Source organism: Helicoverpa zea, chromosome 2, assembly GCF_022581195.2.
Source record: "Helicoverpa zea isolate HzStark_Cry1AcR chromosome 2, ilHelZeax1.1, whole genome shotgun sequence".
NCBI classification, from domain to species: domain Eukaryota; kingdom Metazoa; phylum Arthropoda; class Insecta; order Lepidoptera; family Noctuidae; genus Helicoverpa; species Helicoverpa zea.
Window position 1 is genome coordinate 13255169 of NC_061453.1, and position 14107 is coordinate 13269275.

Below are 14107 nucleotides of genomic sequence, written 5' to 3' on the forward strand. Positions count from 1 at the left end.
AGATGCCATAATGCATGTAGGTTTAGCACATTCTTGTAGGTCAAGTACGTACGGTGGGCATGACCAAATCGATTAGTTACGAGGCGTTCGGGTTCTTTGCGACATCTGTCAACGATTTTTCGTATGACAAAAATTTTTAGGTCCAAAGAAGGCATTTAAGGGTGGAGAAAATAGCGTTCCTCATCCCCCACATTTTGGCGCGCTACTTTCTAAGGAGATTTTCCGTATGGTACCTCCGCTAGTTATTTAGTTCTCCATCATTATCGGCATACGCAAGTAAAGCAAGAGGCATTAAAACAAACATGTTTGGAATACCGATAGCTCATTCAGTATCGATATCTGTTGGAGTACGGTCGTTCGCATCATGTGTTACAAGAATATTGTCATCGTCTTGTGTTTTATAGGAATTGTTAAGGCTTATGATGACTGTGAGTATTCATTTGTTTTTTGCCCCTTTTTTGTTCTTATTTGAATTTCTTATTTTTGAATTTGGAAGGACCGTCTTGTGGAAATTGTTAAGGCTTATAATGTCTGTGATTATTCATTTGTTTTTTTTTTGTTTTAATTTTATTGGAGCATCTATTTTTGTATTTCGAAGGACAAGTCCTTACCCAGTCAGTATTGTAAACAACCGATGTCCTTAAACAGTATTGAGTAGCATTGTTAGCCTTATTTAGAGTTACATCTTGACATCTTTTATTATTTATTCTTCAATGGTTTACGACGTATAAATAGACAGAGATATTTTTTTGTATTTCCTTATGTAATTCATTTATGAAATCGCTTTCAAACCAACACAAGAAAGAAAGAGATTATCCCTATCATCTGGTTTAATTCTTGGTATCACAAAAACTGCTGTACTGATTGCGAAAAAACTCTACAGTAAAATTGCTTACTGCTATAGAGCCTGTATGTAACAAGCTATAAATTATGTTTATTTGGGTGCGATAAAAAGAAGTTCCCTTAGAACATCTATAATACCCTGTATTTAATAAATATTTCCAAGAACTCTTTGACCACAGACCAACACCCACACAGATATGGCACTGTTTACATTATAAACGCGCTTTGTATAAGCAGTAAACAAGATCAATGCTCATTGAGTAAACACAGCGATCATCTTGATCGAATACATACAAGATCTATTGATACGCTAGTCAGGAGACCTACAATCATTTCACAATAGTCTACGTTGGCCGTATTCAGTCATCATTGCACCACATTACTATTGCAGTTTATATTCGAAGTACTGTTGCATTTTGAACTTTATTTCCTTTGCTGTAAGGTCGTGGTTGTTGTTTGTGAAGTGAAGATATAATTTAATTTTGTTTTGCTGTCAGTTTTATAACTGTTATGCAATTTACGACTTTATTGTTTCTGTAGTAAGGTTGATGTAGGTTTTGAAATGGTTGTGTTTAAGTGTGTTTTAAGTTTAATTGATGTGTAATACGGTTAGGTTTGACGTACCTAATAAGGTTCCTATTATTTATTGTTATTGATATATAGTTTTACGATATTTTTTAATAGTAAATATTAAACTTGTATACAGGCTAACACTGAAATAATTTTTCAAATCATATCACCGGTCCTTGAAATTAGCGCATTCAAACAAACGTCGTCAAGCTTATGGCTTACCCATTTCCGATTCCTTGCAACCTCTTAACTTCATATAAAAATCTATAAACAAAAGACTAACGTCAACAATTTGTGATTCCAGTTAAAATAATAGATTCGATTCAGCAAGAAGAACCATGCACATCGCGCGGAGGCCTTTGCACCATAGCAGCTGACTGCCCCAAAGATCATCTGGTGGAAGAGAGGGGATTATGTCCATCTCAGCGAAGTAGAGGAGTCGAATGCTGTTATGGATGTGAGTAAAGTTAGGAATAATTACTAGAATGTCAATAGAATAGAATAATATTTATCGCTTGCCGTTTTTCCGCGGTTTCACTCTCGTCTTTTGTGAACTAGTGTCCGTGACGGGATAAAATATTGGCTATATGGGAATGTTACTCGGGAAGAGTAGAACTTTCCAACTGTGAAAGAATTTTTCAAATCTGTTCAGCAGTTCCGGAGCCGGAGGGTACAAACAAACATCATTTCCCGAGCATTTCCCAACTGAGTACTAGTATGTTTTACGGACAACCAAACAAAAAAATATCTTTACTATATTAGTATACATAGGTAGCAGTCTATAATCTGTTAAATGACATGGGTTAATTTTTAAATGATTACGAGTGCGTAACATCGTTCTATGGGATGCGGGTTAACATCGCTGGCGTTAGCCAGTTCACCCATAAACCTACATCTCTAGTTTGAAGCGTGTATTGTATTGTATATATGAATTAAGTTATTATTCTATAGGAATGTAATTATTACTTAGATAGAGGTATAAAAGTTATTGCATCTTAATTTTTTTACAAACTAGCCATCGCCCGCAGATTTGCCTGCATCCATTGGCAACTTCGCATACTCGTATATCGTATTATAAATAAAAATTTTCATTTATTAAAGTGCTATCTTCCAATAATAAACCAATAATAAATACGTTTAACCTTAACTCTTAACACTCGAGATAAGAGAAATCAAATAAATACTCACAAGACTTCACCTTACTAAGAAGTAAAAAAGTGATCTTAAAAAGTACTAGAGTCTACTTGTGAGTTAGATTGTTTGTTATATTGTAAGACGATTTAGCTAATCTTTACTTCTAATATTTTAATCACTGTTATATTTTCCAGTGTCAGTGAAAGAGACGAGATGTGAGAAACGAGGTGGTATGTGCTTGCCCGGAAAGAAACCGTGCGGTGACGTCGTCCTGTTCAAGGAAGCTACTGATTGTCCCAAAGATACCAAATGTTGTATATTAGTTCATTAGTTGCAAATACAAGGTGTTGATTTGCATTTGTGCCATACTTCAGGAGGAGGACATAAAATACGTAAATAATCGATGGGAATTACAGAAGACGGGAAATAGCTAATATGCACTGCTTTTTTTTGTCATTGTTATGTCATAGTATTTCAGAAGTAACCCAATTTTATGAATGAAATTTATGAATAATCGTTGCGTATGCTTTGTGTTTGCGTTTGTGTGAGGGCGCAGCACGGTTTTAAGGCCAGTAACACACGCGCCAAGTTTAAATATGGCTAGATGACATTGACGGAAATCTGAAAAAAAACTAAAAATTAAAAATTACGTACCGATTTTTTTGTTGATTTGGGTCGAGAATCATTAGCATAATTACGTCCTTGACTATGGCACGGATGCAAATCAACAGCTTGTATAATTTTTTGTTAATGTTTTTATGATCTTTGTTATTATTTTGTAATAAATACGGATTGTGTAATAAGGTTTTAAAGGGATTTGATTTCTCTATTTAATAGCAGAAAAATACTGAGTAAAAGAAAAAATGTCTGATCCGAGACAAAGTCACTAAAGCTTGGGTTTCCTAGGAAAGCGGTGCCGTCATATAGCGGCCGTCATATTACGGACGCAAATAGACGGTCGTCTTTACGTGATGACATGCGGAAAGTTCCACGGCCGTTTTAACACACCGTCATAAACTTTTTGTTAGTTGTATCATACTTACTAACCTGTTTTATTTAATATTTCTCAAACACGACACCAATTCTGTTTTAGTTGACTTTTTCTATAATCTTTATTTTTAATATTATATATTGCTTTGTGGTTACGAACGAAATCTGTTAAAATTTCGTCGTCCTCGCTGCTCTAAGAGTTGTAACTAATTTTCGACGTTGTTCCGAAAAAAAAAACACAAATACGTATTAAAAAAGCTTCACCGCTTTCAATAAAACGTTCACCAAACTATCTGACACCGTCAAGACGGCCGTCATGCAAATGGCGGCACCGCTTTTTGAAGTTACGGTGTCAGTTACCGCTCTCTCGGAAACCGCCCCATTTTGTTTACATAGACAACGTTCTGGTGACGTCTTTCACCGCTGTATTACGGCCGCTATATGACGGCACCGCTTTCCTAGGAAACCAAAGCTTAAGATGATAAAATAGTTTTCAACCGACTTCCTACAAACAAAGAGTTGGGGTTTTTGTTGCTTCTCTTCTTTATGTAAGTCTATTGGTCTAATTCATCCTCATCCTCCGAGCCTTTTCCCAAATATGTTGGGGTCGGCTTCCAGTCTAACCGGATGTAGCTGAGTACCAGCGCTTTATAAGGAGCGACTACCCTATCTGACCCCAACTGTGGCAACCTAATCTATTGGTTTAATTATTGGATTCAATCAATAACAAAATGAAAACACCTATGTGAAACTATTATCTAACAATTTCATTTCTCATAATTGTTTCAGGGTTTGTAAATACAAATGCAACTTTAGTAAAAATATCTCAAGTTTACATAAAATCAATATCCTTTTACTCTACACTTGAAGTTGTTTGAACAGCTTTTATATGCCTTTGCAAACTTGATAGCATTACTAAGAACTCTTATTTCAAGCGCATTTATAAAACGAAAAAGTCTGAGAAAATCACTGGAATTATTTCTGTGAAATACTGTTTCACACCAACGTCATTTTTCCAACGGTTTTTTTAGTGTAAAACTGGCTTCCATCAGCAGTTTTGCCCACTTGCTGGATAAAAAAAAACCTAAATGTCTAGCCTTTTCCCAACTATATTGGGTTCGGGTTCCAGTCTAACCAGATGCAGCAATAATTTACAAGGAGCGCCTGCCTATCTGATCTTCTCAACCCAGTTACCAGGACAACCCAAAACCCCTAGGTAAGACGTTAGTTAAGTTAGACTTACTGGCTTCTGACTACTTGTAACGACTGATAAAGATATTCAAATGACTAGTGATATGTCATTTTAATCTGTAAGCTGTATTACTGCCAAGTATTGTCAACATCCATTCCACAGTTTTTGCGTAAATGAGGAAGATACATACATACGCATACAAACCTTAACATTTATAATATTAGTAGGATAGAAACATTTCAGTGACTCGATACCGTCACAATTTCTAAGTGAATTTTGGAGTCATAGAAAATTAAGCCGGAATTTTATTGACCCTCAAGTTTTATGATATAATTAAGCCGACCGGGTTAGTTAATGGGGCTGGTAGGAGCTAGCAAACTGTCATTAATGGCGTATTTTATGAATACCTCAAGTTTTTAATGCTCAATATTTCTTTGCGTATTGTGTATTTTTTTAAGATGGCAAGATTATGACTAATGATGAAGGTTTTTTAAACAAATGGGGATATAAAAGTCTCGACTATGGTATATTGTATAACTGCAATTTATTGAAATTCTAAAAAATAATAATTGCTTATTGTTTGCCTCGTTATCAACAGCCGGCCATAATACAATTATTTTTCAGCAAATTGCTGCAGTCTCTTGAAAAACACATCCATAAGATTTTTCACCAGACACGAGACGTCAAAATATTATCCTTGCTAACATTAAAACCAGATATTAATTAGCATAATTTAATTAAATTTCAGTATCGAGAGGATATTTAATTAGGAGGTCCGTTGTTAAGGCCTTAATCGGGATCTTATTCATGCGATATCTGGCGGGACATCATTAAGTCTATCAAAGGAAGAATAATTATATTTACGAGTACTTTCATCCAAAATTGAGATGTCGGAAATTATTTTATAAGGTGCGCTGTTTATCACCTTTTGGGGATGGCCATATAATATTAAGTTTAGCAGGCCTAGTTACCTATTGCTTTTTGCTTTAGATTCTCCTGTTGACAATATTGCTTGTAACTTATTTAAATATCAATCTCATGAGATAATATTAGAGAATTTTAGACTCATCATCGTCATCCCTGCTCTTATCGCCCGTATGCTGAAATCCCAATTTTTTTTGGGGTTGGCGCAACATATTCTTCTGTATGCCGTCATCTTACTAGTAATATTATTTTAGCCATTTCAAATTTCACACAATCCATAAATCGATTTGGACTAAAGATAACAATATGAGGTCAAAAGAGGTGACAAGGCAGATGTAACCATTCTACATTTTTTTAACGAATGAATTACTAGGCTATTGTCAATCCATTTTCATTAAAACAACCGTGTCCATTATGACCCTGTAATACAAAACAAAATATTCCAAAGAAAACAAAGTTAATCCCTTACATGTCGGTTTCGGCTCAGCGGTCACAGGGACCTTGGTAATTGGTTTGTTAGGCTTAACCGCTTGCTGAGCGAGCGTAACGCGAATATACCATCGTTTTTATATTACAAGTATATTATGTATGGTCACGGAGAATGGTGGTCGGTATAATTTGATGAAAATATTTTTGACCTATTCGTATCCAAAAACAAAAAAAAATAACTGACGACATAGGTAAGCAACTACTTTTATGTTGTTTACAGTTTATATTTTAACGAGTAATATTCCATTAGTAAAAAAAGCTTCATCATCATCATCATCATCATCATCTCAGCCATAGGACGTCCGCTGCTGAACATAGGCCTCCCCCTTAGATCTCCACAGATACCTGTTGGAGGCGACCTGCATCCAGCGTCTTCCGGCGACCTTTATAAGGTCGACCTTGTTGGTGGTAGTCCTACGCTGCGCTTGCTAGTCCGTGGTCTCCACTCCAGCACATAAAAAAGCTTAGATAATAGAGATAAAACATGTTTTAACACTATAAAAAAAAGGATGCATAATCGCAAGATATGTATGACGATGTTGACGTTAGATTTTCGGCTGATAAACTTATCACAATTGACTTGATCTGATCCACACCTGGATCTGCAGAAATAAATTGCTGAAGATGTATGTTCGCACCACTACGGGATGTTAAAATAAGTGGACTGTATATTGTTGATAGGCGCGGTTTATTGCCGTTCTAATTACAATATTTAAAGAACTCGCGGACAAACAATTAATGTAATGTATGAACGAATGTCGACCGTCGTCGGTGGTGTCCGTGAGCGCAAGACTGGTCTATGCCCCTCTCGCCCAGCGCCCCTCTAAAAATCAAAAAATCAAATCAAAATCAAAAAACATTTATTCGCGTTCGTGACGCACAAACATAAACGAATATATATATAAAATCAAACAAAAACAAAACAAGAATAAAATAGAAGAACAGAGGAATATGGTGAAAGGAAAATATGCGTCACAATCACGCGAAATGGCCCTCGCTCAGCATATGCAGCGACCCTATCCGAAACAGAGTCGCGGCGCTGGTTTTCAGCTATGGCCACCACTGACATGTGACGTCAATCGGTGTGTAAGCACTAAGTAAATACATATTAAATAAAATAAAAGTATTTATAAAAGATAATATACTACTATAAAAAACACACTTAATATAAATAAGAAAGAGAGAGAAAAAAAAAAAATTACCAACAAAACATCATTCTGAACGAATGTGATGTAGTCTATGTTATCTATGGTCCCTGCCGTTGACCAATGACCATACACAATACAGACAATTTGTGAATTATGTAATGGCGACGAATGCTTACCAACAATTATTATGCAATACATCATTGTGTTTAAATATTGTGGAAATGAGTGACTGAAATGGTGTTGTGAAAGAAAAAAATAAAATAATGAACATGAATTTGTGTAATGGATACGTATTAAGTGTGAGTGTGTAGGTCGGTCGTAATCCTGCTACCAGGATGGCGTGGGTAAGTGATAAATTGTAATTTTTATCTGTTTATGCGTATGCAGCACGCCACTACCTGAATTAATATATATTTGTTACAGATAAAGTTACATAATTGTAAATATTTATATTTATTATTGGGCAAATTAAAATTGGACAGACACAAACGCTATTCTAGAAATTGATATACCATTGAATTAAAATATTAATATTGAAATCAAAGTAAAGAAATTAAATTAAATTACAGACAAAAAATAGGGGAGGTGACAGAGAGATGAGGAAGAAAGTTTGACCAAAGTAGATGCTCCACCATACCGAAGAGGATGATTCAAAGGCAGCCCACACTGCAGGTAGTGATCCCCAAACCAGAGCATGTGTGCCATGAACCCAAAGGTATGAAGCGATATTACAAATTAAGACTAATTTGTTCTTGTAACAGTAGATATTTCAGTTTTGCTTTAAAAGAATGTTTTGTTTTCAGGCATCGAAGTGGGGGAGGGAGATCGTTCCAGCAGCGCGTGGCTGCAAACTTGAAGCATCCTCTGAATGATGTAGTGCGATGCGTGGGAACGGCCAGCGGACACACCATGGAGCGAAGACCATGCTTTATCTGGCTTTGTTTCCAGGTCAGCTTTTTATAAAGATATTCTGGTGTTTGAGCCCTTACAGTGCCAAACAACAAATTGGCCAAATGAAGCTTTCTCCTGGCTGCCATCTTTAATAGTTTTAGTTCATTTATGTATGGGGTAACATGACTTCTACGTGGAATATTTATACAAAAACGAACACAGGCGTTTTGAATACGTTGGATAACACGCTCGGTTCTAGAGAGAAGGCATGGACCATACACTGTATCACAGTAGTTTAACTTCGATAGGACGAGGCTGTCAACAAGTTGTTTGCGCAAAGGAATGCTCAGATATTTCCGTATTCCATATAATACCTTTAGCCTATAAAAACAACTTCCTAGGATTCTTGTTATATGTGACTCGAATCGTAGCTCCGGATCCATAGTCAGGCCCAGATTGCATGCTTGCTCAACCCTCTCGATTCTCTCTCCCATGATCACTATCTCAGGGTTAGCTGACTGAGTAGCTTGAACTTGGTTTCTGGAGCCCAGAACCATGAATTTAGATTTGAGCGGGTTAAGGACCAGTGAGTTCATCTCTGACCATACAGCCACCCTATGCAGATCCTCATTGATCTTCTGCACTGCCTCGGATGTTTCATTGACCTTGAACGACAAGTACAGCTTGCTCTCGATGCACCGCTCACCGCTGCGCCGCTCGCCACGATGACTCAGAAGTGAGTAGGCGGCCGCTAGCGCCCTTTGCCGAAGGTATGTTGGGTTTGATTCCCAACATGCTCCCCGGGTTGAAGGAACTTCAAAGTTCTGGAAGGAGACAAATGTTATTGAAGGCCCTCCTGATAGTGCCTCTTTTTGTTAGGACCTCTGCGACTCTGGAAATCCCGCTACCAGGGTACACTTTGGTCACTCGACCTAGGCTCCAAAGTGAAGGAGGAAGTGCTCTGTCCTTTATTAAAACAAGGGAGCCTAACTTCAGCTCCGCCCTTGACGAGTGCCACTTCACTTTCTACTGAAGAAGAGCAACGTATTCCAGGGAGAATCGGTCCCAGAAATGTCGACGGATGACTTCGGTGGTGTCCGTGAGCGCAAGACTGGTCTATGCCCCTCTCGCCCGGTCGATGCACCGCTCGCCGCTGCGCCGCTCGCCACGATGACTCAGAAGCGAGTAGGCGGCCGCTAGCGCCCTTTGCCGAAGGTATGTTGGGTTTGATTCCCAACAATGTAAATAAAGCCCGAATAAGATTATTGAAACTATATACCACTATTGAACTGCTTTTAAAACGAAATGCATATTTAATTTCAATTACACTACCAACAAAAATAAAAGCACTGTTTTATTTCTTCTACACATTTTCTTTCCTTCTATATTTTAGTAGTTCAATGCATACAAGCTTAACACTAGTTAAGCTACTTGAGGTAAATTGAGTAAATAAATATTGCATAATACAATGTATGATCTAGGTTGAACTACCAGCTGACCTAGAAAACCAGTCTTAGGTTCGCTTGGGCAGAAGTTTTGCATTAATAATATGGTCTACATGAAATCGTTTTAAGTGAACCTGTTTAAGGATTATGCTGTTTTTGCTCTAGGGATCCTTTTTAAGTAAATAATTGATGTTCAGTTGTTTAGACTTTATATGGTTTAGTGAAAATACCTTGATACTCTGCTTAGTAGTTAATAAATCTTATTCTTTCCGAAACAGAAGATTTATTTCTTGCAATATTAGAAGCATTTTTCTGTACTAAAAGAGTCCTGTACCCTAAAGTGGGACAATAAAATGGCTAATGATGATAAACGATATATCAAATGAAAATTTTAACATTTAAAAGTACAGTCGCATTCATAACCTTTTCGTTAATTTCACACATCTAAAAAAAAACAAAAACTTAATTTCGACCAACAAAAAAAAAAATTAAACTTTCAAATAAAAATAGTTGTACATATTGTATCAAAAAGATCCGTCTACATGACAACGTGCACTTAAATGTCAGCCGGCACAATATCGTTCGTGTTTCGGCGAAACTTTTGTTTTTCGCTTTCGGCGTCGGCTTTCGGAACTGTTGGAGGGACGTGTGTATAGAGTATTTTTCGACTCGCTAAATGGGTCAACACTTTTTCGTGTAACTTGGTATTGACTTGTAACTGTAGGCTTTTTATTTTTATGAACGGTTTTTTTAATGGCCACAAAGGTATCGGTGTGATTACTTATTTATTCTTTTAGTCTGCTGTACGATAAATCTCGAATCAAAACATAAATATCATGTTTAAATCATTCAGTATGATAGCAATCAATTTGAAAAAAAATGCAGACAAAAAGTTGAGTGAAAACAAAGTTTGAGTAGTCTAATGGACACGAAAAAAAAATGAACAGATATTGAAATTCTGAATTATTCAATAACAGATCTGAACGTCTTCTAATTATTGAATAAAACAAACTTTTGGAATACCTCAGATAAAAAGTGGCCTTCAGTACAAGAATTCCCAAGAACTTTCTTCAAACAATACCAAAATATCTTCAACGGATAACGATCATGTTAAAATTAATTAAAATGCCTGAAAATAGCAAGCGGAAATCCGAAAGAAGGATTTAATTAACAATCTGAACATAAAAAGAATTTGAAGGGTTTAGATGATTATCTAAGTTAATTTACTTTTTCCTTATCACCGATGTTCTTAAGTGTACTTTTCATTTATTACTCAAACCGCTGTATGAAGGGAATATTTTATTAAACTATTATTTTGAACTAAAATCTTGATTGGATGGTAACATGATATTTGATGGTTTATCATAAAATTCTTACTAGATAAACGAAAATTAATTGAGAGTTTGAATCAACAAGAGTGGAGGCAAAAATATGTTTGTGAAATTAGCTCTCTGTAATTAACGTGAAAAGATACCTATTTAGACGTAATGTTTTTATTCAGAAGACGTAAAATAGATAGATAACGTATAATTAAAAAGTAGCTTGTAGTTATTAGGTACATGAGGTACAAAAATACTACGTGTCTATTTTAACATGATTAATTTTCTTCCTTTAGACCCCACTAAACTGGAGACTACACCGATGGCTGATAGTTAAATAACACAATGACATCAAACTTTTAGTTGACTCTCGATCATTGTAATGAATTAATTAACACATCATCACTTTCACTACAGGAATTGAAATGTAATAGTCTGGCCATAATTACAGTTCTTAATTAACGTAACTGAAGATGTACTATGAAGTCACACTACTCTCTTGATTTAGAGCCCTACTAAGTTATCATTCGACTAAAAGTTTGCAGTCTACAATCTAAAGAATTACTAGGTAAGAAATTTTATTGCACAGTAGAATCAAACCGTCTTACCACAAAAACTTTTAAACGTCAGTTTATGCCTTGTCTAAAAAAATGTCAAATTATGACGTTGACATATGGTTCATTTTGCAGCCAGAATTTTATTAGACAAGTGTAAAACATGGTTTAAAGTTTTTGTAGTAAGGCCCAAAATGTTTACTATGCTAAGCTATTTTATGACCTTGCTATGTCGGTAGGATAATGTTAATATCATCGTAATTTTGTCCAGAGTTAAAATTTTCAGAGAAAAGGGTTGGGTTTTAATTTAAAGTCGGTTTCTAGTGGGCAATTTTGGAAATGTGTGCCTTTTCTTCTCTTGCAGTTTGAACAAAACATTGGATTACCTACATGAGGCATTTGGATGGCAAAGGCCTTTTCATACACAAAAGAATTGAGCGTTATTCACACTGACTTTAGACTTGATTTCTTTTCAGGCAATTTAAGACTTCTTAAGCTCAGATATTATCATCGGAATGATTTTTTACAGCTAAATCAATCGTTACATACTTAAAAAAGTACATATTAGCTTAGAAAAGTTACATTGAATCTTGTTTGATCTGGAGTCGAATTTAACACTTGAGAAGCAGGTGCTTTAACCACTAGGCCACTATGCTTTCCTCATTTCAGAGTTTATGTTCAAATGCTCGTGCTGTATAATTCTGCTACCGCTTACCGATTAGCTATTTCCTTATATGACAATAGCCACCGTGGCCTCAGTCGGCTTTAGACGCCATTTTTTTATTTTTAAACATTTTCATTTTTAAATATAAAAATAAAAAAACATTTAAAAATATAAAATAGACGCCATTATTATTATTTATCAAAGTTTGCTCAAACCTTTTAATTTCTCCTCACAATAATACAGCCAGTTTCTTTGGAGTCTCTAAGCCGACTTTTACGATAGTCACAAGACGAGCGGGGTGGCCTAAATTTATCCATGCCTGCAATCTTGCTGTTAATCCGATGGGAAAAGGAAAGTTATGCCACGGCATAATCTGCCACTAATCCTAAGGGGAATTAGCTGAGGCTCTTTCTAATGTTCTGTTTTATGCAATGGATGGAAAAGAAAAAATTGACGGAGCGGCTGCTGGAATTGATTAAAATGTTTATATGATCTACTATTCTGCAGTGTGTACGTTATAATTTTACTAAAGAGAAGGCAAACAGCTAGAGTTATATAAATAACATTTCGTTATATTTTAAGGCATTTATTTTAATTTCAATAGGTTAAGTAGGGTGTTAAAAAATTAGTTACATTTTTTTTAATTGCTCAATGTACTTTCCTAAAAACAAATCTAATAACCTAATAAATAATCTAATACATTGCTAGAACGAAGACACAAACCTTATAGTATATTAAAATTATCTACATTGCTTCTGTAGGTACAATCCTAAAACCAAAGCCGGTTACAGCAATTTGAAACCAAAGTCCAAACGTTGCTACCGACCAAAATGTAATATTTTATTAAACATGCTAATACAATCTTGCAGTGTTGCGGCTCCAAAATGTTAATATTCTCATAATTCCGTTGGAACTATTAAAAACATTATCTTGTTTTATTCTGTCGAGAATTTCTGGTTTGAAATTTTATTTCAAAGTTGCATTATGGTTGACTGACATTATGAAACACAAATGACCAACATTTGTGTTTCATAATGTCAGTGTTGATTTGGAAATGGAACGCTAGTTCTTTTGTTTACGCCTGCCGGGGCTGCGGGATTGTTCGAAAGAGTTACCGCGGCCCTGGTACATAAAGGGCTTCAGAAAAAACATGATGGGTTTTAGTCAGTAAGAGTCTGACACTCTCTTACGCTGCTAACCCACGGCAAGAGGGGTCATTTGATGATTACCATAAAAAAAATGTTCCTTTATTTACATAGTTCTGTTGATCTATTGATTAGGTTATGAATAAACTGATTGCTATGACAGTGAAAATACAAGTCGTTTGGGTCCCTGAGTTTGTACTTGCAGGATGTCAATGTTGTCAACTTTGCGATGTATTCACGATATAATTTTAGTACAGATAGGTTCAATTCGAAGGTTAATTATATTTTAATGCATTACATCTATTTATTTGCCATGCATAAATATGAAGAATTTTCTCATATCTACAAAAATATGCTTCCTGAAAAATATTTTCCTCACGGTCCACATTAATTTCGCAGTAAATTTAAAACTCAACAAGATTTCACTCGTAACAATACATTAATTCAGAGAAGATTTTCGAAAAGGATCTCTATATTTTTACAGTGTGCGTTTTCCGAGACTTTTAATTAAATTCCTAGGAAAATAACTATGCAGCTTGTGGATATAGTAGTGGTTTTGTAAGGGTTATTAGAGAGTGGAAATATTTTAAGGATAAAGTTACCGTATTTACCTGAGAAAATTGAAGAAAAATATTATGAAAAGTTACAGTTTATATTTGTTAACGTAGATAGGGTTTTTGGTGGCGAAGTAATTTATAGAGATATACGAAAAGCTTGTAAAATAGGTTTTGAAAACCATATACATCATCATCATCATCATCATCTCAGCCATAGGACGTCCACTGCTGAACATATATAA

The 14107-nt window shown here is 35.5% G+C and overlaps 1 protein-coding gene and 1 long non-coding RNA gene across 2 annotated transcripts; both read left to right on the forward strand.

The window, feature by feature from the left end:
• Positions 1–318: 318 nt before the first annotated feature.
• LOC124640900 (U-scoloptoxin(19)-Sm1a) lies at positions 319–3355 on the forward strand. The gene is made up of 4 exons (XM_047178863.1): positions 319–428; positions 1718–1870; positions 2742–2885; positions 3283–3355. Exons 1-3 carry the CDS (start codon positions 365–367, stop codon positions 2876–2878), a joined length of 354 nt encoding a protein of 117 aa, XP_047034819.1. The 5' UTR covers positions 319–364; the 3' UTR covers positions 2879–2885; positions 3283–3355.
• A 3212-nt stretch (positions 3356–6567) lies between these two features.
• Positions 6568–9478, forward strand: LOC124640879. Its single transcript, XR_006985608.1, has 3 exons — positions 6568–7634; positions 7860–8005; positions 8094–9478. It is a non-coding gene; the product is annotated as an uncharacterized LOC124640879 (long non-coding RNA).
• Positions 9479–14107: the final 4629 nt, after the last annotated feature.